The sequence below is a fragment of the Sorex araneus genome, chromosome 2, assembly GCF_027595985.1.
Source record: "Sorex araneus isolate mSorAra2 chromosome 2, mSorAra2.pri, whole genome shotgun sequence".
NCBI classification, from domain to species: domain Eukaryota; kingdom Metazoa; phylum Chordata; class Mammalia; order Eulipotyphla; family Soricidae; genus Sorex; species Sorex araneus.
Window position 1 is genome coordinate 264868795 of NC_073303.1, and position 22370 is coordinate 264891164.

Below are 22370 nucleotides of genomic sequence, written 5' to 3' on the forward strand. Positions count from 1 at the left end.
CTGGGCTGCGTGTGCACGGGTGGGTCACGCCTGTGCTACACTTCGGCCTCCTGTTGACTTCCACTTACTCACTTCCTTGTTTGTGGGCCATACTTGGCAGTGCTCAGTACTCCTGACTCTGGGCTCACAGGTCACTCCTAATGGGGCTCAGGGACCATGGGTGTTGCCCCTGGTGTCTTCTTGCTGGACAGACGGACAATCGGGGGAGCACCCCCTGTCCTATCACTCCAGCCCTCTCATGTTGAGGCCTAGATCAGATGTTTGGAAATTCAAGATTTTCCTGTTAAGATCGAGCTTTTGGACTCAAATGTTGTTCATGGTAACCCTGAATTTCCGGAAGTTCTGTAAAATGGGACCACCGAGGTCTGGTCCCACCTGAAGTGTGCTTTGGGTTTTGGTCAGTTCTGAGAAGTGTCCGAGTGGTCTGGCCCGTCTGATGGAGCCCGGGGGCTGGACAGACCGGTGTGAGGGCAGGCCAGGGTGGGGGTGTGGAGGTGGCCCCGGGAGGGCAGCTGGGGGGTTGGCCATGGGCGCTCACGGCCCGAGACCTCAGAGCCGTGCTGCCGGGCCTCCTGGCCACATCAGGAGGGGAGCCCAGGGCCGTGTGCCTTCCCTGTAGGGGCCGGCCGGTGGGGACACCGGCTCCTGGCTGAAGGCCGCGTCTGGCCAGTGCTAGAGCACGTGCCCGCACCGCTGGCTCTGCCGTGGGGTAAGTGTGAGCTGACCAGCCGAGTCGGGCCAGCGTGGCCTGAGGGGTGAGTGGCCCAGGGCCCCCGGTTCCCACAGGGAGAGGACTGTCACGCCGTCCTGCCCGTGCTCAGAGAATGCAGGAGGCCGTGCTGGGACGGCGCTCGGCAGGTGGGCCGGGCTGCATGCAGGAGACCCCGGCACACGCCCTCCCCGGCCCCCCTCCTCCTCGTAGGGCTGCGGGGGGAGCGACGGGCCCTGGACAGATGCACGGCCCCGGGGAGCTGCCCGTGGACGACAGTCCCCAGCTGGCAAAGAGGAGTGGCCTGCGGGCCGATGGACAGTCCCCAGGGCAGGGGCAGGGGACCCGTGCGCTGGACCTGCTGGTGGCTGCCTGGGTGGAGGCCCCTGGTGTGGCCGAGGGTCCCAGGGCTGCGTGCCTGCTCCCACAGGGCCACCTCCGTCCTGGCCCTGGCCTGTGGCGGACCACAGTGTCTGGTGCTGGGCTGACCTGCCTGGGCGCTGGAGATGGGTGCGAGGCTGCTCTGGGCACCCGCAGAGCGAGCAGGTCCCTGAATTGCTTGCCCGCTGCCCTCGGGGTCTGCAGCCCTGAGCACGGCCCCCCGCCCGCCCGCCCCTTCCTCCTGCTCCCCTCTGACTGTGCACTTCTGTCTCGTCTTTCCTCTTCTCCCCAGTGTGTACCTGGGGGCCTCCATGCTCGGAGTTCAGGGCGTGCCCCGGCTGCTGGCCAGCGGGGGGCTCCCAGGACTCTGTGGTGCTGGCTGGGCCCACTGGCGGCCTTGTCTGCCCCCAGACCCTCCCCAGGTAGCACTCAGAGAGTTTCAGGTTCTTGGGCCTGAGGCAGTGTCCCGTGGTGGCTGAGGGCAGCGTGCTTGGCCGAGGCTTTGGGCCTCATGGTCTGTGTTTTAGAGAGTTTGGTTCTTCTGTAGAATTTGGATTTCCCAGTTCTTCTGTGCTTTTCAGAAGTTTATTCTAATTTATTATATATGTATATATATATATATACAGTGGCAGTGATATATATGATATATATATATTATATATGTATCTCATCATCATCACTGTCATCCCGTTGTTCACCGATTTACTCAAGCGGGCTCCAGTAACGTCTCCATTCGTCCCAGCTCTGAGATTTTAGCAGCCTCTCCTTACTCGTCTCTCCCAACGATTGGAGTCTCTTTCTGGGTCAGGGGAATGAGACTGCTATTGTTATATATATAATTTGCTATAATGCCTGAGAGACAGGACCTGCTCAGGACAGCCCATCAGGTACAGATAATCCCCTTCCACACTCACAAACCTGCAGATCTAAATAAGAATTTTCACTGTGGGGTGTCACCTCACGGAGTGTCGTTGGTCCCCAAACACAGAGATTTGCCTGCTGGGAGCCTTGCTTTGGGAATCAGTCTTCATCCAAGTCCTGTAAAAGCCCTTTTCTTTACTTTACTGTTTTGGGGAACAGGTTGGGGTCACGCCGGCAGTGCCCAGGGGGACCCTCTACGGTGCCTGGGAGGGAGGGGGAGGCAGGTGCCTTAGCCCTGGCACTGTCACTCAGGCCCCGCCCAGACCCTCGTTCCCTGCAGTGGTGCCCGGAGGGTTGCTGCAGGGGGGCACTTGCCCGTCTGTCAGTCTGTCCAGCACAGGGTCCTGGTACTGCCTGACGGACCCTACCTGTGTGCTGTGATTCCTCACACCCCCAGAAACCTCTGTCTCCCCCTGTACGCATTTAAAGGAAGTGAGTTTCTCTGACAGCGTGGAGCCAGCTAGGACCACGGGCCACCAGTGAGCACCTTCCGGGGTGTCCTTCCCGGGCTGCAGCCACGGCTGTGAATGTGTCCCCGGGGGGCAGGGGCCAGGAACCAGGTTTCTCTGTGTCCTCCCTTGTGGGGGGGGGGTGCGGCCAGCCAAGAGGTGGGCCCTGGTCGAGGATTTGCCATGGATCTGTCCAAGCCACAGCTGTGGGGGGCCCGGGGAGGCCGAGTGGGGCGCTGGGCCCCAAGGGCCCTGAGCTTCGGGACGAGCTGCTCCAGAGTCTGTCACAGCTGTGGTCTTCCTGGAGCGCGTGGTGAGCTTGCGGCTGGCCTGGCAGAGACCGGGAGGGACAAGAGGCCTGTGCGCCCGACAGTCCTGGCCACTGTGAGCTGTGTCCGCCGCCCCAGGGGCTGGGGTGCTTGCAGGTGACCAAGCGGCCTCTCCTTTGCAGCAGCATTCCCGAGCCCCCGGCAAGCTCCAGCCTCCCCTCGGCCTCTCCCGCACTGGGCCAGGTCGGGTCTGGGGCCGGGGCAGAGTGCCGGGAGCCGCGGGGCCGGGTCTGGGCGCTGTGCTCGGCCGGCCCAGGGAGGCGGCTCTGGGCCCGGCCCGGCCAATCAGACGCGGCTCAGGCTCCACGTTGCTGCCCTGAGCCAGCTCCAGGCCGCGGCCACACTGAGCTCCTTATTCGCAGCGTCTGCCCGGGAGGGAGAAAGGGAGCTTTTGTCCCAGGCAGCGGCACTGCTGACAGCGTCTGCGGGTGGGACGGGAGGCCCGGCCACCTCCACCGCCGCGGCCGGAGGAAGTGAATCAGCCGGATAGGTCAGAAGAACGTACCATTCGTCTACACCCCTTCCTCTGCTCACGTGTCTGTGCTGGGCGGGAGGGGTGGCCGCCGGCCGTGCCAGGAAGGCAGCTGCAGTTTCCAGCCCGGCCTGGGGGGGCCCGGCCAGCAGCGGCACGGCCGGCGCCGGGCCTGGGGCCGGCCGGGCCATGGTTCAGTCCACACGCTGCATGTCGGGTAAATCCCAAGCCCACATGCTCGTCCCCCTGCGGTGGGAGCCGGCCCATCCGAGGGGCATTTTCTGTGCCCCAGCATAGTAATGAAGGTCTGACAGGCACGACCTCTCATAGGACGGCCCCCGCGATTGGCTGGCTGCCCAGAATGTCGCTGCAACACTCCTGGTGATTGGCTCCTCCGCCATGCCTCGCTCCGCCACGGGAAGCGGCCCCTTTTTAATAAACCTACGATGGCTGGCAGCAATATGCCAGACCGTGAGTATTGTGTGTGTGCGCGCGCGTGTGCGTGTGCGTGTGTGTGTGTGTGTGTGTGTGTGTGTCCGCGCGTGAGTGCTGTTGCCGTGAAGTGCTGCGTAGTAAACCGTGACCTATCTCTTCTCTCTACAGGTTGGTACTGAGAAGTGCCTTTTCCTGACGTCTCTGCTGCTTGGAACCGCTTCTAGAGCAGTCTCTGCTTTTGCCTTGCTTGCTGCCAGCTAGACCGAGGACAAGCCCCGTGCCCGCCGGCATAGCCCAGCACCCGTTCCTACTTGCAATCAGGAGAGGCTGAGTCGCTGGCATTGCCTAGGCTGCTTTCGTTCTCAAAGAAAAGTTTGCTGAAAAGTAAGACACCTTCTGCCAGGAAATCAAGGAGGAAAAAAAAATCATTTTCTTGATTTTGCTCTAAACTGCTGCATCTGTCTATGCCAAACTAATCAATACCGATTGCACCACCAAACTCCATTGCAAACTCGGCTGCCCGGAGCTTCCCTGTCAGACAACTTGCTGAGAGCAGCTTGGAAATCCGGTGTCAGTGCTGCCACGTTTTCATGCTTGCGTTCTGGGCTGCGACTTGGCAGTGGGCAGGGGCTTCTGAGGGCCCCGGGCACGAGCCAGCCCCGACTCCCAGACGTTCCTCTGCTTCCGACCTGTGCGTCTGCTTCTCTCAGAACCCACCCCCCCGTGAGCGAGCACTTCGACGCTGTGAATGTCTGGGGGGGACTTCCCCTTGATGCTGCTGACAAAGCGCCTTCCCGGGTACTTTTGAGGCAGGGAGGGGGACGTGTGTGTGGGCACCAAGCACCCCCTTTCACACTTGGATCAGTTCCGCTTTTTTCCTTTTTCTTTTTTTTTTTTCCTTTTCCCCCTGGTGGTGGTTGCTGTTTTTTTTGTTTTTTTTTTTTTGTTTTTGTTTTGGATTTTTTTGTTTTTGTTTCGGAAGGGGCTGGGTCTGTTGGTTTCACCGAGACGTTTAACTACCTGTAACCCGTCAACATGGCCGTCAGCGTCACCCCGATCCGGGACACCAAGTGGCTGACTCTGGAGGTCTGTAGGGAGTTCCAGAGGGGGACCTGCTCACGGCCAGACACGGAATGTAAATTTGCGCACCCTGCCAAGAGCTGCCAAGTGGAGAACGGACGTGTGATCGCCTGCTTTGACTCGCTGAAAGTGAGTAACGACTTTGCTCTTCTAGGGACGGTGCTGGCGGAGGGCGGGCCGTGGCCTGAGTGTGCAGGAGGCCGGCCGGGAGCTGCGGGTGCGCCTGCCCCGGTGCCAAGGCGTCTCCTGCTCCCCGGCGGTGGTAGACAGCCCGTGGCTAGCCTGTGATTCATTCGCCGTGGTTCTGTTGGGGGCACCAGCCAGCCAGCGTCCAGTTCAGGGCTGACGGCCGGCTGGGCCTCTGTGCGGGCAGCTGTCTGGGGTGGCGGCTGGGCCACATCCTTCGCCTTCGCGGGCGTGTGGCAGGACTCTGCGTCTGGCGGCTGTGCCCAGGTGCAGCTCGAGCCCGCGGCGTGTGTGTGGCTTGGGCTCCCGGGGTCTGGGGGGCGAGGCCTGGGGTGTTGTGTTCAGGGGCTTTATCTTAGTTTTGAGCTTTCCAGGTGCCGATGTGAAGTGACTTAGCAGAATTTTCTGTCGGGTCCTGGCGGGTTCTGACTGGGAGTGGGTCCGGGCCAGTGTGGTCCTGGCCTGTGTGGTGCCTCCGGGCCCGAGATTCGCCGCACTCTGCCTTGGCATTGCAGGCGCCGAGGCTCCGGGCCTCCTCGGGGCTGGTGTGTGGGTGCCGGGCGTGCTCGGGCAGGGGCGCGGCCCCGGTGTGGCTCCCGCCTTGCTGGTCAGCCCTCGGTGGCCTCCGGGCCCGAGTCGCAGTCGCGGTTCCTGTCCGCCCCTGCCCCTCGGGGGCGCTCGCCGGGCCCCGGGTTGGCCCCAGAACGTGTGGTCGGCATGGGAAGAGGCAGGCCGGGAGCCCCAAGGGCCTGGGGCCGGTGGGCCAGGCTGCGTGGAGGCGGCCGGTGGAGCCACTGCCTGGTCCCCGCCCGCCCCATTGTGCCTGCTGGGACGGTGACGTGTGGGGACAGGAGGGCCCAGGACCGCCGTGTGCCGGCCTCCGGGACGTTGTACAACTCTGAGTCAGTCGGTCGCGATTTTCCATCTCAGAATGTCTTTGTCGTGGTTCCCGCCGTGTCCCTGGCACAGGCCTGGCATGGCGCGGTCGCGTGTGCCGCGGGGCTGGGCAGGGCTGGAGGTGGCGTCCACGCTGCCCTCTCTCTCCAAGGGAGAACGGAGGTGCCACTCACGGTCTCCAGAACTTGTGAAGGGTTTGGTTGTGTTGGAGCCCAGAACTGTCACACATCCACCCCCGGCAGCAGCCCGCTGTGCGGAGTCTGCTCTTACAGGGTCGAGCGTGTCCCTTAGCGTTCACACGTGCCACCCGTCCCGCGTGTTAGGACCCCAAGAGATCAGAAACACATTCGAGGTGATTCCAACACCTGACTCATGCCTGAGTTCCGTGTGTGTGTGTGTGATTGCGTGCGCTCGTATGCATTAGTGTTCATGCACTCATGTCTGTATACGTGTACACAAGTGTGTATACAAGTGCGTGTGCATACTTGTGTATCTGCATGTGTCTGAAGGCATGTATGTGCATGTGTGTGCACATGCAGGTGAGTGCGTGAATGTGTGTGCATGTGTTTGAGTATGAATGTGTGTGAAGGTGTGTTTGTGCATGTGCGCACGTGTGTGCGCGTATGTAAGTATGTGCATGTGTGCGTATGCATGATTGTATCTGCATGTGTGTATGTGTTTCTGCACGTGTGTGCAAGTGTGCATACATGTGTCTGCATATGTGTGTTCTTGCGTGTGTATGTATGTGTGCATGTTTGTGCATGTGTATGTGTGAGTATATGTTCATGTGCATGTGTGAATGTGAGTGTGTATGTGTAGGTGCATGTGAGAGTGCATGAGTGTACTTGTGTGTGTTTTTTTGTTTTTTTGCTTTTTGGGTCACACCCAGTGATGCACAGGGATTACTCCTGGCTCTGTACTCAGGAATCACCCCTGGCGGTGCTCAGGAGACCATATGGGATGCTGGGAATCAAACCCGGGTCAGCCGAGTGCAAGGCAAATGCCCTACCCTCTGTGCTATTGCTCCAGCCCCAATGAGTGTACTTGTGAATGCAAGTATATGTGTGTGTTAGTGTGCTTGTGTGTGTGCATGTTTGTGTGTGCATCATGTGAGTATGAATGGATGCATGTGTGTGAATGTTTGTGTCTGCACATGTGTGCATGTGTGCATATGTTTGTGCTTGTGTGTGCATATGTGTGTGAATACATGTGTGAATGTGTATATGTGTTTTTATGCATGTGTGTAATTGTGTATTTGTGTAATTTTGTGTGCGTGAGTATGCGTATGTGCGATTGTGTCTGCATTTGTGCATGTGTGTACATTTGTGAGTGTGAATTGCATGTTTGTGTGCAAGTATGTGTGTACACATATGTGAGTGTGTGCATGGGTTTTGTGCACATATATGTGTCTGTGTGCATGTATGTGAATATGTATGAATGTGTTTGTGTTTTGTGTTTGTCTTGCAACTGTCCGTATGTGTGCACATATGTGAGTGTGTTTATGTGTGTGTATATGCACATATGTATGTGTGTGCACATATGTGAATATGTGTGTATGTGTATGTATATATATGTGAATATGTGAGAGTATGTATGTGTGCATGTATGTGAATATGAGTGTGTGTATGTGTGTATGTGAATATGTGTATGTGCATGTATGTGAATATATGTGTGAGTGTGTGAGTATGTGAGTATGTGAGTGCATGTAAGTGAATATGTGGGAGTGTGTGTTTGCCTGTGAATATGTGTGTGAGTATGTGAGTGTGTGCATATACGTGACTATGTGTGAGTATGTGAGCATGTATGTGTGTGAGTATATGTATGATGTGTATGTGAGTATGTATGTGCCTGTATGTGAATATGTGGAAGTGTGTATGTGTCTGTGAATGTGTGAGTGCGTGTGGTATGTGAGTGTGTGTGCACGTATATGAATATGTGGGAGTGTGTGAGTATGTGTGTGCGTATGTGAATATGTGTGAGTGTCTGTGGTGAGTATGTGTGTGCACGTATGTGAATATGTGGGAGTGTGTGAGTATGTGTGTGTGCGTATGTGAATATGTGTGTGTGGTGAGTATATGTGTGTGCATGTATGTGAATATGTAGAAGTGTATGTGTGCGTGTGTGAATATGTGTGTGTGGTGAGTATGAGTGTGTTTGTGTATGAGTGTGTGTGCTGACAATGTGTGTGTGCATGTATGTGAATATGTGGGAGTATGTGTGTGCGTGTGTGAATATGTGTGTGGTGAGTATGTGAGTGTGTTTGCGTGTATGTGAAGATGTGTGAGTGTGTGTGGTGAGTACGTATGTGTGCATGTATGTGAATAAGTGGGAGTGTGTGTGTGCGTGTGTGAATATGTGTGAGTGTGTGTGGTATGTGTGTGCATGTATGTGAATATGTGGGCGTGTGTGTGCGTGAGTGTGTGTGCGTGTGTGCTTCTGTGAGAGCAGAGAGGGACGTTCAGCTGTGCGGGATTCCCTGAAGCAGCGGGTGCTCTGGCCTCGGGTCCCGGGGCACTGTCTGGCCCGGAGCGTGACATGGAGGCAGCTCTGCGGGCACCTATTTTTAGCGTGTGGGAAGGCAGAGGCTGCGCCAGGCGAGGGCCCTGAAATGGCTGTGCCCTTCAGCTGCCGCCCAGACGCTGGCACCGTGCCCACTGGCCAGCAGGGCTGGCTTCTGCCGGCAGACGGGGCCCGGTCCACCGTCTCTGCTGCAGAAACCCACGGCAGTGACCCAGGCGGCAGCGAGATGCACCGCTGGTCACTCGGGGGCGCCTGCGGGCGTGTTGGGGCTTGCACGGCGCGGCATGTTCCCCAGGCGTGTTGCTGAGTGGGATGGGGCAGCGCTGAGGCCAGGCGTGTGCCACGCGGGGAGTGCCAGGGCGAGACCGGGGGCCATGCGTGTGCCACTCAAGGAGTACCAGGGCGGAGACCAGGGCCAGGCGTGTGCCATGCGGGGAGTGCCAGCAGGGCGAGACCGGGGAGGCCAGGCGTGTGCCACGTGGGGAGTGCCAGCAGGGCAAGACCGGGGAAGCCAGGCATGTGCCACGCGGGGAGTACCAGGGCGAGACCAGGGGCCAGGCGTGTGCCACGTGGGGAGTGCCAGCAGGGCGAGACCGGGGGCTGTGCGTGTGCCACGTGGGGAGTACCAGCAGGGTGAGATCGGGGCCAGGCGTGTGCCACTCGGGGAGTACCAGCAGGGCGGAGACCGGGGCCAGGCGTGTGCCTCACACGGGCAGTCGGCGTGGAGACTCCCGGGTTTGCTCTCCTGCTCAGTCTCCTCTGCTGGCGTCCGAGTGCGTCAGGGAGAGCTGCTCTGAACCCAGGCCTGAGCACTGTAGCTGCTCCGGGAATCCCACGCACCCTAAAGCGTCGCTCTAAGTGGGGGTTCCGCGTGGCCTGACACGGAAGCGCCTCGGAGAACACGTGAGGGTGCTGCCGCGTTGCCCTCTCGGCCGTTCCTGCGTCACCGCTGGAGTCCCACGTCCACCGCAGCCTCCCAGATGGCCGTGCCTCCTTCTGGGACAGGGAAGGGCCCAGCCTTCACATGGACCCCTGCCCCCGGGCCCCTGCCCCCCGGACCCCTGCCCCACGGACCCCTGCCCCACGGACCCCTGCCCCAGGGAGAACCAACAGACCAGGCCCCCCAGACCAGGCCCCCCAGACCAGGGCCCCTGGGCACTGGGGACCAGAGGGATAGCCCACTGCTCGCTGGCAACGAGAGAGCCGGGCGAGCCCAGACCAGGCGGCCGGGGGAGCGTCCTGGAGATAGGCCAGGAGCAGCCCAGGTGGGACAGACCAGGACAGACTGCCCCTGACGGCCTCCCCCCCCCCAGGCCCTCCCCCAGACTGTCCCTGACTGCCTCCGTCCCCCCCGGCCCTCCCCCAGACTGCCCCTGACTGCATCCCTCCCCACCTCGGCCCTCCCCCAGACTGCCCCTGACTGCCTCCCTCCCCCCCGCCCTCCCCCTGACTGCCTCCCTCCCCCCGGCCCTCCCCCGCGAGCCCTTAGGAAGGCCTCGTGTGGGCGGCAAGATGCTGCAGTCCCCCCTCTGTCTTGGTGGGACCAGCGCGGGGGCCGCTGTGTGCCCAGGGCTTCCCCCGTCTCTGACCCACTGGGCGAGCAGAGGTGCTGCCTGCGGGTCACCTACCCAGGCCCCGCCAGTTCTGCTGCCTCGGGCCGTGTGCGCACACGCTGACCCGTGGGGTTGGGGGGACCCCCTGTTCCCCGCAGGCTTCTCCCCCCCACTGCAGGAGCCGAGCGGGCTCAGGCCTGTCCCTCGGGCCTTCCTGCTTGTCAGGGTCTCCCGCCCGGGTGGCGAGACGCTTTGGACTGTCGTCAGGACCACATTTCGTCCTTCCCAGATAGGGGAGTTGTTTGGGCGCAGAGCGGCCGCCTAGGTTGGCCGTGGGCGCAGCAGCGCGGGTGGCGCTGCAGTGTAGGGACATCGGAGGAGCTGGGAGCAAGTGGCGCGCGTCAGGCGGCTGCGCGGGTCCCGGGCAGGGTGGCAGGGGCAGCCTCACCGTTGGCGTTGCAGAGCCCAGGTTGGTTCTCCCCCCCCCCCCCCCCCCGTGGCACTGAGCGCGTCTCCGGCTGGAAAGCTGGTCTTCTCAGAGTTCCTAGTCCTGGGGACAGGTGCCCGCTCTGCGCCCATGGGGGCGCCCCCCTTGCCCTGAGCCGGCTCAGCCGCAGGGCATGCGGGCACCAGGCTCCCGGCTCTGCGGCGAGGTGGCAGGATGCAGTGACAGCACTTGGCTCTGGGTCATCCCGGCCGCCTGCCTGCGATCGGGGGGCAGGAAGGCCGGGCAGAGGGGTACATGCCCGGCCCTCGGTCTCCCAGTGATGTCTGGGCTGTCTGGTGCTGGCGAGGGTGGCTGGGGGTTGGCACCTGGGAGGGGCGCCGGCAGAGGCTGGCAGACTCCCCTGGCTGGAACTCACCTGCCCCGTGGGGTGCCCCCTCCCCCTGCGAAGGCCTGGGCCCCTGCTCACTGCAGCCCTGGCTTCCCCCTGCAAACGTGCATCGGAGGCCGCGGGCAGTACACGGCCGCCCCGTGCCCGCCTCTGACCCTCTGCCCGCACGTGAGCAGGAGCAGTGAGCGAACACCGGCCACTCTGAAAGGAGAGGAAAGGGTTCGAAAATGATTATGAGTGGGGTGGTGTCTAAGGCGAGGGGGCTGCCTCAAGGCCTGAAGCGGTGACTTCTCCAAAGGAGGCTCTGCTTAGTCAGCCATGCGCTCAGCGGTGCGTGCATGAGCCCTGTACGCTACACACAGTAAAGCACGCTTGTGTGCAGCAGCAGCAGTGCTCCTGTCAGGTCGCTCTGCCGCCCACGTGGGGCTCTCAGTCGCAAGGCCAGCCCCAGCCCATCTGCAGACGGGCAGGTCTGTCCAGCCTCTGGCACTCTCCTGTGCCGGCAGACAGGCGAGGTCTCGTCTGTGGCTGTCAGCCCGACTGCTGGTGCCCACCTGCCTGTGCAGAGTCCACTCAGGTTGTCCAGGTGGACTGCTGCGCCTGTGACTTTCCCCAGCACCCCCTCTCCCCTTCTCGGGGACCTGGACGCTGAATCTTGGTCCTTGACCAAGGACCAGTCTGTCCCATCACAGATCCCGAGAGCACTGGGAGCATGGGTATCAGTTCCTAGAGTTTTCGGGGTATCTGAGTATCATTTCTCGAGAACCAGGAGTACCTGAGTATCCCAGCTCTGTAGAGCATTGGGAATATCAGTATTACAGTTCCCGTAGCATCAAGAGTATCTTAGTATCAGCCCCAGAGCATTGGGAGTATCTGTGTATCAGTCTCCAGAGCATTGGGAGCACCTGAGTATCAGTCCCAGAGCATCAAGAGTATCCTAGTATCAGTCCCAGAGCACTGGGAGTATCTGTGTATCAGTCTCCAGAGCATTGGGAGCACCTGATATTCAGTCCCAGAGCATCAAGAGTATCTTAGTATCAGCCCAGAGCACTGGGAGTATCTGTGTATCAGTCTCCAGAGCATTGGGAGCACCTGAGTATCTGTCCCAGAGCATCAAGAGTATCCTAGTATCAGTCCTAGAGTACTGAGAGTATCTGAGTGTCAGTTCCAGAGCATTGAGAGTACCTGAGTGTCAGCCCCAGAGCATTGGGAGCATCTGAGTATCAGTCCTAGAGCATTAGAGTATTCGAGTATCCCAGCTCTGTAGAGCAGCAGGAGTATCAGTATCGCAGTCTCCAGAGTATTGGTAGTATCTGAGCACTAGACCCCAGAGCATTGGGAGTATTTGTGCATCAGTCTCCAGAGCATAAGGAGCATCTGAGCATCCTAGCTCTGTTGAGCACCGGGAGTATCAGTATCACAGTCCCCAAAGTGTCTGAGCATTGGGAGTATCTGCATCTCAGCCCCCAGAGCATCAGGAGCACCAGAGTGTCACAGTCCTCAGAGCGCTGGGAGTATCTGAGTCTCAGTCCCCAGAGCATCGAGAGCATCAGAGCATCACTCCCCAGAGCAGCAGGACTATCAGTCTGGGAGCATTGGAGTATGAGTGTCCCAGCTCTGCAGAGCACCGGGAGCACTGGTAGAGTGCACTCAGGGACCAGGGTGGAGGCTCCCTCAGGGACCAGGTGTGGGGCTGGGGAGCACTGCAGGTCCCGGATCAGATGAGCACTCGGGTGCCGTGGGGGGTGGGGCACTCAGCAAGAGTGGGAGGCGGGTGTGCCGTTGTGGGGAGGAGCGTGGCTGGCTCCTGCCTCACTCGGGCCTGCCTGGGAAGCACCCGCTGCTCCGGCCCCTGGTCCCCGTGCCCTGCGCCTGGAGCTGAGAGTCCCGTTCTCGGGCCCTGCGGGTCCAGGGGCCTCCCAGCTCATCCGGCAGCAACGTTTCCATTCCTTTCACGCGGACCCCAGAACTGCCCGTGCTCCCGAGCCCCCGCAGGACCTGCTGTCCTCACTAGGGCATCACCCCCTACCCAGCTTGCACCTGAGCGTCACCCACCCCGAGAGGCGAGACGCATCTGCTGTTCACAGTTGACAGTGAATTACATAAAGTAAAACATGGAAAATTAAAGTTAGAAAAGCTTGGAAGCTTTTCTATCATTTTCAATTTTCTGCACAAGCCCGGACATAATCACTATTTAGGATCAGCTTGCGAGGGATAAATTACATCTGTAATTCATTCTTCGTGTTACTGCATTCAGACGGTAATTGACTTTCAGTTATCTTTGCTCATCTGATATTCTAAAACCGTTCATAGACTGAAAACAAGTCTAGTAACATTCCCCCAGCACAGGAAACTGGGGACTGAACAGTGTTGATGCACCAGGTGGGCCACGTGTAAGAGAGCGGCTTTAGAGAGAAACAAAGCCAAGTGTATCGGCCTCACTGTTGGGGTTCACGTGACTTGGCTCTCCAGAAACAGTGCTCTGCTGAGGCAGGAGGGAGAGAGCCTGGAGGATGAGAGAGCTGGCGGGAGTGAGCCCCTACCGTGACCCTGACTCCTCGTGGCAGAAGGCCAGGCTCTAGCCATCAGCGTGATTCTGGTCACTGAATTTCCCGCACTTTGGCACTGCACTCTACATGTAACTGTGGGGTCACTGATTGAAGCCACGTGTCTGCGTACAAAATACGGTTATTACAGCAGAAACATAGTGCCACTGCAGTCCCACTCTGGCTCAGATGTCCCAAAGCTGTGGCCTCCGCACTGAGGGGCAGCCATTCACGGCATGTGCCCATGTGCCAGCTCTGTTTCAGCAGCCCAGAGCCTTGGAGCCATAGCAGACACACCTGCTGTACCTGCGCCACACGGCACACGGTGGGCATTGCCTGGGCCACAGCACACGGCGGGCATCTCCTGGGCCACAGCACACGGCGGGCATCGCCTGGGCCACAGCACACGGTGGGCATCGCCTGGGCCACAGCACACGGCTGGCATTGCCTAGGCCACAGCACACAGCGGGCATTGCCTGGGCCACAGCACACAGCGGGCATCGCCTGGGCCACAGCACACAGCGGGCATTGCCTGGGCCACAGCACACGGTGGGCATCGCCTGGGCCACAGCACACGGCTGGCATTGCCTAGGCCACAGCACACAGCGGGCATTGCCTGGGCCACAGCACACAGCGGGCATTGCCTGTGCCACACGGCACACTGTGGGCATCGCCTGGGCCACAGCACACAGCAGGCATCACCTGGGCCACACAGCACACAGCGGGCATCACCCGGGCCAGTGTGCCCCACTCTCAGTGTGCAGGGAGAGTAACGGGGTTCTTCGGTGGTGAGTCTTTCTGCCTACCCTGGGCTCCCGGGTTTCCCACTGAGCTTTATACTAGAGATATTTTTTGTTGAAGGTTTAGGGATTCAAGGCGTTGCAGACCAGAGTCTCTGCCCGTGTGTCCCGGCCAGAGGGATTAGTTCTCCCGTCCATCCCGTCCTGCCCAGAGGCAGGGCTTGCCTGGTCACCAGCTGCCTTTCTGAGAGGCGTCTGCACGTTGCCAGCCGCGGGGAAGGGCAGTGCAGGCGAGAGAATCAGCAGGATGCCACTCAGCGTCTCCCTCAGTTCATTCCTCCGGACCACACCCAGTGGTGTCAGGGCTGACTCCTGGCTCTGTGCTCAGGGATCACTCCCGGTGGTCTTGGGAGACTGCTGCTGGGGATGGAACCGAATCTGCTCCGTGACGGCTCGGGAGGGGAGGAGAGGGCTCTGGGAGACTAGTTCCGTTGACGGAGTTGCTCCCACGACACCTGTTCCTTGAAAAGCCCCATCGTGGAGTCACGTCCACGAGAAACCGTTAATGTCCCATAAGCCAAAACTCAGAAGCAAACTGCCCTTGGCTGCTCGAGGCAGCGTGCTGGGGTCTGCTGGTCGTCACGCGTCTGGCCTTAGAGCTTCTGATTCTCCACCGACAGAGCTCCGGGCGCCTCTGCCTGGGCCCTTCGCGAGCTCACTCCGTGCGCAGTCTCAGGGGTGGTTTCCTCCGGACACTGCCCGCTCTCTTGCTCTGCTGCCTGTACTCCAGGTCGCGCGAGACCACCAGGCAGGTGGGCTGCACCCAGACTGCGCCATCACAGAGGCCGCCCAGGGCACGGGAGCTGTCATCCCTCCCGGTCAGAGGTCGGGGCTTCCTGCGTGGAGGCCTGGACTGGACTGCTGGACCTGAGAAGCTCCACAGCGGCCGGACCCCTTTCTGCACTGCCCGCGGCCAGCTCTGGTCATTTCCGGCCTTTCTGCTGGTGGGAGGGGCGGCTTCCTGTTGTGCTTTGCCTGCCCGCTGCTGAGAGCACGTGTCCACTGGCCCGCCGGCGCCCCTGTCTTCTCCGAGGAGGCGTCTGTCCAGTCTCCCCCCAGTGATCGGCTTCCTGCCGCGTGGAGTCCGGTGCTTCTCGTTCTGGGCTGGGTGTTAGCCCTTGGTCAGTGAGTGGCCGCAGACTTTCTCCCACTCAGACCTTTCATTTATAACTAACCGTGTGATAACTTGGAGGAAATGGATCATCCCTTTTGTGTTCAAGGGCACCGTTACTTAGTTTCTGTTTGTTTCAGTGTTTCTGTTTGTTTCAGGGCTTAGTCCTGGCTCTGCTCGGGGCTCACGCCTGCTGGACTGCGGCCACATGGGGTCCCGGTTGGCTGTGTGCAAGACAAACCCTTACCTGCTGTGTGCCACTCCAGCCCCAAGGGTCAGAATTTTTAGAGAGCCATGAAGTAGTACTTTGTAGGAAGCTGAGATTTCATTCTTATTTCATGACTGTTACTTGGTTATTTGGAAACAACAAAGTGTGCTTAAAAATTCTTGCATGGTTTTGACAGTTTGCTGCGTGAAGGTCCCGCTGAAAGCTTTGTCTGCCTCTGACCCTATACGCAGGACTCGTCCTTGTGGTCCTGGGCAGAGATATTTACGACTTTTAATGTCTTATTGTAAAAATTAGCAGGAGATAATGTATTGGTGATTCACTGGGATTCTTGTACTTGTGTACTAGTGTATGGGCCTTGCTGAAATTGCTGTAGCCTGTAGGAAGAAACTTTCTTTATATGAATACCTTAATTTTTGTTGCGTATTTAAAAATAGCTCATTCTTACTAGGAATTTTGTATTATATGTCAACAAAATAAGCTTTTTTATTTTATGTTTGCAAGCGTGGAAATTACTGATTGCATTTGTTCTTCTGATAGGGATGTTGGCACTCAGAAAAACACAGATTTAAGAATGGGAAGTTCCTGGGTGTACCGAGTGTTAGCACAGACTAGTGGGAAAGGAAGTTCTGTGCTGCTCCGGACACGGCCTGAGTGTGTCGGTGTGTGTGGTTGGAAAGGCAGTGTGCGAGCCGCTCGTGTGCGTCTCTGGCATGGAGGCCAGGGAAGACAGGGAGAAGTGAGAAGTGGGGAGATGGGGTGGGATGGAGAAACAGAAAAGTGGGGAGAGTGGAGAAATGGGAGAACGGGGGACTGGAGGAACGGGGTGGGGAGAGGGTCTCTCTCCCCGCAGCCAGGGGCCGGCCGCTCACCGTGTGAGGCCGAATCCTCTCGCTGTTGGCCCTTTCCGGAGTGTGTCTGGTCAGAACAGTGTGTTGGAGAAATCCAGACGAAATCGCCTTTGCCAGGTTGGCTTGCGTCAGACTTGGGTTCGAGTGGGTCTTCTTTGCGCGCAGATCCCTGGGGCTTCCAGCTTGGGTTCCATGCCTCAGGCTTGCTTCTGCTTTTCCTTCCTTTCGTGTGGTGGCACTTTTGCGCCTCGGGCGTGACTCTGGTCCTCGTCCTCGGATGAGGCTCCCAGTGAAATGCTCTGACAGAAGGTGAGTGCTGGTGCAGGAGTAACGAGAAGGTCACCGTGGGGACCTGACAGGCCCGTGACACAGCCAGAGGTGTGCAGGGACCAGGGGAGGTCCTGGCGGGGTGGGGGGGGGGTGAGCTGGCCACTCTCAGGCCTGGAGCTGACGCACCTCCCGCCCCCGACACCAGCACTGCCTGCTGCAGCGGGCAGAGCAGAGCTGACCACCTCCACACCGCCACCGAGACACCGGGACAGGAGCTGGAGTCCAGCCTCGGTGGCCTGGGTGTGTCCCTGTAGGGCAAGGCTGGGCCATCTCGTGCCGTGGCAGTACCCGCTGTCTTGGGAAAGCGGCATCAGGACCGCTGACCTGTTGCATGCGTGAAGGACGTTTGCCATGGCTCCTTCATATACTGACCTAGAGAAAAGGCCCAGAGAGTCCCGACTCACTCCCACTGCCTGGTGTCTGTCCATCCACCGTCCATTTACCTGTCTGTCTGTCCATCCATCTGTTCATGGGGGGGTGACCACAACCACCAGGTCCCGCCCTCTTACCTAAGGCGAATGCGTTCTGAGTATCAAATAAATGATCCACCTTTGATGGCCTCAGTGCTACATTATTTACCCAAGTTTCTGCCCAGCACAGTCACCCAAGGCCCTTTTCAAAGACAGAACAGTTTCTCCAGCACCGTACCTCCAGGGTGGACAGGGCCTTCGAAGCCCAGCCTCGGGGAGCGCCAGGGCTGCCCCACACGCCCCTGGATTCCAGTTCTGAAGCGCGTTGTGTGCTGGCTGCTGGCCTGTCGCTCCTGGCCACCGCCCGGCCACCGGCTTCTTGTTAGGATATTGATCACAGCCCGTTCTGGCCTGCCGGGTATTGATTTCGTTTGTAGCAATGAGTTAATTGTATTGCTTGATGTCGGGAGAGTCCGATATGTGCTCCAAGGAGAGGTCTGGACCCTATTAAACTTTGTGGCTATTTCGGGCCTCTCACAGGCTGTAAAACAATTAGGAGGAAGAACTCGGGCCTGGAGGAGGGGCTGGTGTCTGTCCCGGCTTTTCCTGCCGAGCCAGCCGCAGTGCACCGGGACCTTCCTGGAATTGGACCAGGGCTGGTGGGGTTACAGGACGCACTGGGCAGCCCCAGCCCGAGGAGGAGGCTTGCATGTGAATAGAGGGGTGCTCTTGCAGGCACACTGTGGGGTTGTTTTGGGGGGTTGGGTTTTGGGCCATATTGTCAGGAGTCACTCCTGGTGGTGCTCGGGCCGTGTGGGACGCCGGGTTCCAACCTGGGCGGGTCACGTGCCAGGCAGGTGCCCTCCCTGATGTACTGTCGCCCTGACCCCGCGGGCACAAGTGCTTGGGGGGTTCCCAGGATGGAAATGAAGCCCAGTGACTGGGCTCGGAGTCCAGGGGGCCCTTCCCACCGTGCCGCCTCTGCCTTTGTTTCCCGGTTGGTTGTTTCCGACACGAGGGTGCCGTGACCCTCTCACACGGTCTGCCTGGGTCCTGCAGACTGGAGATGACTCAGACGCAGGGTGAAGACTCAGCCTGGATGAGCTCACGCCGCCCTGTGCCCGGAGTGAATGCTGCCTCTTGTTCCAGTGGCTCCTTGGCCCCGGCCCATGGAAAAGTTTCACTCCCATCAACCCCGAGGGGGCCAGAGCAGAGGTGCAGACGGTTCCCAGCAGGCCTGGCTTTCCACAGGCGACACGTGTGCACACACATGCACAGACACAGAACCCACAGTGATCTCCCAGAGAGCTGACACGTGTGGGCACACACACGCACAGACACAGAACCCACAGTGATCCCCCCGAGAGCTCACATGCGTGGGCACATACACGCACAGACACAGAACCCACAGTGATCCCCCAGAGAGCTGACATGCGTGGGCACATACACACACAGACACAGAATCCAAAGGTGATCTCCCTGAGAGCTGACATGCGTGGTTACGGCACTGTGCGTGCTGGTACGTGCCGGGCCCCTCCCAGCCTCTGACCACACACCACATGGACGTCAGCACCCACACATGCTTCAGGGGCTTGGACATGCCCCCACCCCACCAGGCCCCTCGCTGGACTCTCACGGGGCCCGCGGGCAGGCTCCTTCTGCTGAGGGAGGTGGCATTTCGGCCTCGACTTACCCTCCTGGAGGAGGTGGGTTCTGGGGAGGGAGAGCCCCTCCTGGCTGTGCTCGTCTGGGGTCCCTGGCCTGGGTGGGGGCTTGAAGAGGTGATTTGCCAAGTCCACCCGTGTCTCCTGGTGTAGAATAACATAGCCTCAGGTAGTTTAGGTTTGTTGGGTTACTCCCGTCATAGTGCTCCCATTCCTCTGTGTTTATTTGTAGCTTCTTTCTTAGTGTTCCGTTGAGTTGTAAATATTGTTTTTCTCTTCTCCTTGAGTCCTTTGCATAGTTTATTCAGAGCCAAGTCCTTTTGTATGGACACAGGAAGACTTAGCAAATGCTATGCTTTTGTAACCTGGGAGCCATTTGACTCCACGTGATATTTTCCTCCTGGGCTTCTGTTCTCTCGACCTAAGCCTCAGCTGCCCTTAGGAGCAGTGTCTTCCTTTTGGGGGCCTCAGCCAGCAGTGCTCAGGGCCGACTTCTGGCTCAGTGCTCAGGGATCGCCCCGGCGGTGTGTGGGGCACGGTATGAGCTGCTGGGGATTGAGCCTGGCTGGCAGAATGCAGGGCCAGCCCCTCCTGACCACTGTCCCTCGTGCCGAGGTGCCTCCTTGCCCACAGAGGGTGTGTCGGCCTCTCCCCAGGCCCAGCCCCTTGCTGGGGCCCGAAGGCTTTTCCGGCGAGTGGCAGACCGGCGCTCTGGCGGCTGAAGCTGAGCGCCTCCTCGGTGCTCTCCTCTGCCACTAGCTCCCAGAGTGGCCCTGGGCAGGAGCATTTGAGATGCGGAGTCCAGGGAACGCCCAGGACCTGCTTTCCCCGGGCGAGAGTTTCTGGTGTCCAGGGGCGCTTGTGCCAGAGCTGCAGCGTGTAAATTCGCTTGCTGATTTTCTCTGGCCGGTGCCGAGAGAGAGAGAGAGAGAGAGAGAGAGAGAGAGAGAGAGAGAGAGAGAGAGAGAGAGAGAGGGAGGGAGGGAGAGAGAGGGAGGGAGGGAGGGAGAGAGAGAGAGGGAGGGAGGGAGGGAGGGAGGGAGAGAGAGAGAGAGAGGGAGAGACGCCTCCCCGTGGAGTCAGCAGGTGGCCTCTCGTTCCCTCCTTATGCTCACGTGACGTCCACTCACCCGTGCCGTGGGTGGACACGGACCAAGCCCAGCTTCCCGTCTGAGGGAGCCCTCGGGCTCAGCGGGGGAGGAGGGCTGGGTCTCCCAGCCGCGGCAGCCCCACGGGAGAGGCCCTGCTTACGGCGGCTGCTCCGAGAAGCGGAGGGCCGGCCAGGCCCTGTGTCCTGACGGCGTGAGCAGCCCCAGGGCAGCTCCCAAGCTGCTGACCGCACAGAGAAGGGCTTCGGAGAAGTTACAGGGAGGGCCTGGACGTAGTTTTCTGAGTGATTGTAGAGAAAAACAGGCCACCGTTAGAGAAAAACAGTCTCCGGTTACGAGCCCGCCCAGTGATTGGGTCTCGACAGACTCTCTCCTCGGGATGAAACTCCTTACAAGGGTGCGGCCTGCGCACTTCCCGGTATTTGGTCATTGTTGTCTCCAGACTTCAGGAGAAATTACGCAACGCAGGCGGCCTCCCCTGCCGTCCTGGACCGCCCCCTCTGGCCCCAGGGGAGCAGGAGACCGCGGCAGGACCGTAGATTGACCACAGATGTTCCAGCTCGGTCCAGGGCCCGGAAGGCGCTTCCACTGTGTGGTTCTAAGCTGCGTTTGGTCAGAGATCGGATGTGGTTCCCCCCCGCCAGATAACCTCGGGGGCCAGAGAGGCATCAGGTCCACGGTTTGCCTGTCTCGGGCCGGCCGAGGGCTGGCCACACCCGCACGCAGACCTTTGGGAGGCCCAAAGCTGCAGGCCTTGCTGCGGTGAGCTCTTAGGCCCACGTGGAGGGTAGGAAGGAAACCAGTGCAGAGTCCAGGAAGGAAAAAGAAACAAGTCAGAAATGGGTCGGCAGCTTCCGGGTCCCGAGTTCCTCCTGGTGGGCAGCTGCCTCCGATGGGGGTCATCCCACTGCTGGGGGGTGCTGACAGGACGGTCTAGCCCGAAGTGTCTCCAGTGAGTAGTGGACGTCTGCCGAGGGCACCTGCGAAACTTAGAGAGGGGCCAACCGCCCAGACGCAAGGCCCGGGGCCAGGGGGTTTGCACAGACTCACGGGAGAACGCCGGTCTGGCATTCGCCCCGCGGGGGACTTCTGTTCTTGGCGTCTAGACCGGACTGTCGGCGTGGCATCTGCGGGTTCTGTGGCCGCGCGGAGAGGTCTTCCCTTCTACCAGTGGCTCTGGGCTTGGAGGACCTGCAGTTCTGGCGGTTGCAGCTTGAAGCGTCTTTAGAAACTGTCCCATGCCTAGTGTCCCCTCTGCTGGTGGGCTCCCGGCTTGGAAATAGTCCCGAGACGCCTGCAGTCAGTCGCCAGCACTCCCTGTGACGCCCTGTGCGCCCCAGACACAGCTGCATGGGGGCTTGGGGAGCCAGGCGCAGCTCAGAGCGGGGGGAGACGCAGGGCAGGCCCAGGCACCGTGTCCTCCTCCGGGAGGCAGTGCCAGTACCTGGGGGTGGGGGTGGTGCCGGGACTGTTGGCATGAAGGCGGGTTTTCCTGTGCTGGTGGGTTCTTGAGCTCTATGAGGAAGATTTGCATACAGAACTCGAAAGGCCGAAAGTCGGTGTATTGGACAGAACAGGCAGGCGGTCCCGGGTCCTCTCCAGACGTCCCGGCCTCTCCTTTTCCTGGGGACGCTGACCAGCCCCTGACGCTGCCCTGACCTGTGACCGAGTCCCTGTCCTGTCCCGCCTGTCTGCTTGCCTCCCGCGGACGATGGCCAGGCCCTGTCCCAGCGCTGCCCTCTCTCCCGTGGACGCCCCTCCACCCCACCCACGGCCCACGCCGGCAGACCCCGTGTTCCGAAGGGCCCTGGGCCTCTGCTGCACCCCAGCAGCTCCGGACCGCTCTAGGTTCTCGTGGGTGTACTGCTCTCGGGCCCCAGCCATGTGTGTGGGGTGAGAGTGCTGTGCTCAGTACCTGGTCACTACCTGGGCGTCGGAGCCCGCCTGTCCCCGATCCCTCCTGTCCCCGGGCCCTCCTGTCCCCGAGCTATCCTGGGCCTCTGAGCCCTCCTGTCCCCGAGCTATCTGGGGCCCCGAGCCCTCCTGTCCCCGAGCCCTCCTATCCCCGAGCTGTCCCAGGCCTGAGTCCTCCTGTCCCTGAGCCCTCCTGTCCCCAAGCTATCCTGGGCCCTGAGCCCGCCTGTCCCCGTGCTATCCCGCCCCACCCCCCGAGCCCTCCTGTCCCCGAGCTATCCCGGGCCCAAGCCCCCCTGTAGTGGGCCCCTGTCTGGGTGCTCTGCCTGCCTGATCTGTAGAGAGGGGAGAGGGAAGAGGGCGTGCTTGCCTCACCTCTGCCGGAAGCCGGAGCGCCTCTGGCCTCCTGAGTGTTGGGTGGGTGGGCCCAGGCTCCTTCCTGCCCACTTCCCGCCCGGCCACAACCGCCAGCAGATTGTTTGTGCGTCCGAGTCCCTGCAGGGATTATGTCCCCTTCCCGCTCCCACCTCACGCAGAGGGGGCTCTGTCTCCCCTTCCTGCTCCCACCTCACGCAGAGGGGGCTTTGTTGGAAACTGGTGTGCGGTTGCTCGCAAACTGCCTCTCCACGGAGCCCCGCCCC

The 22370-nt window shown here is 60.1% G+C and overlaps 1 protein-coding gene across 14 annotated transcripts in view; it reads left to right on the forward strand.

Annotated features, from left to right (window-relative positions):
- Nucleotides 1-22370, forward strand: part of MBNL1 (muscleblind like splicing regulator 1) — a 79239-nt gene that overhangs the window by 12276 nt on the left and 44593 nt on the right. For 12 of the 14 annotated variants that reach the window (XM_055125595.1, XM_055125599.1, XM_055125605.1 and 9 more), the window contains exon 2: nucleotides 3865-4905. In XM_055125595.1, the coding sequence (XP_054981570.1) occupies nucleotides 4732-4905 (174 nt within the window). In that variant the 5' untranslated portion in view covers nucleotides 3865-4731. Of the gene's footprint in view, nucleotides 1-3150; nucleotides 3280-3349; nucleotides 3733-3864; nucleotides 4906-22370 lie in introns of those variants that run through there. The other 2 variants (XM_055125597.1, XM_055125596.1) reach the window with 2 other exon arrangements.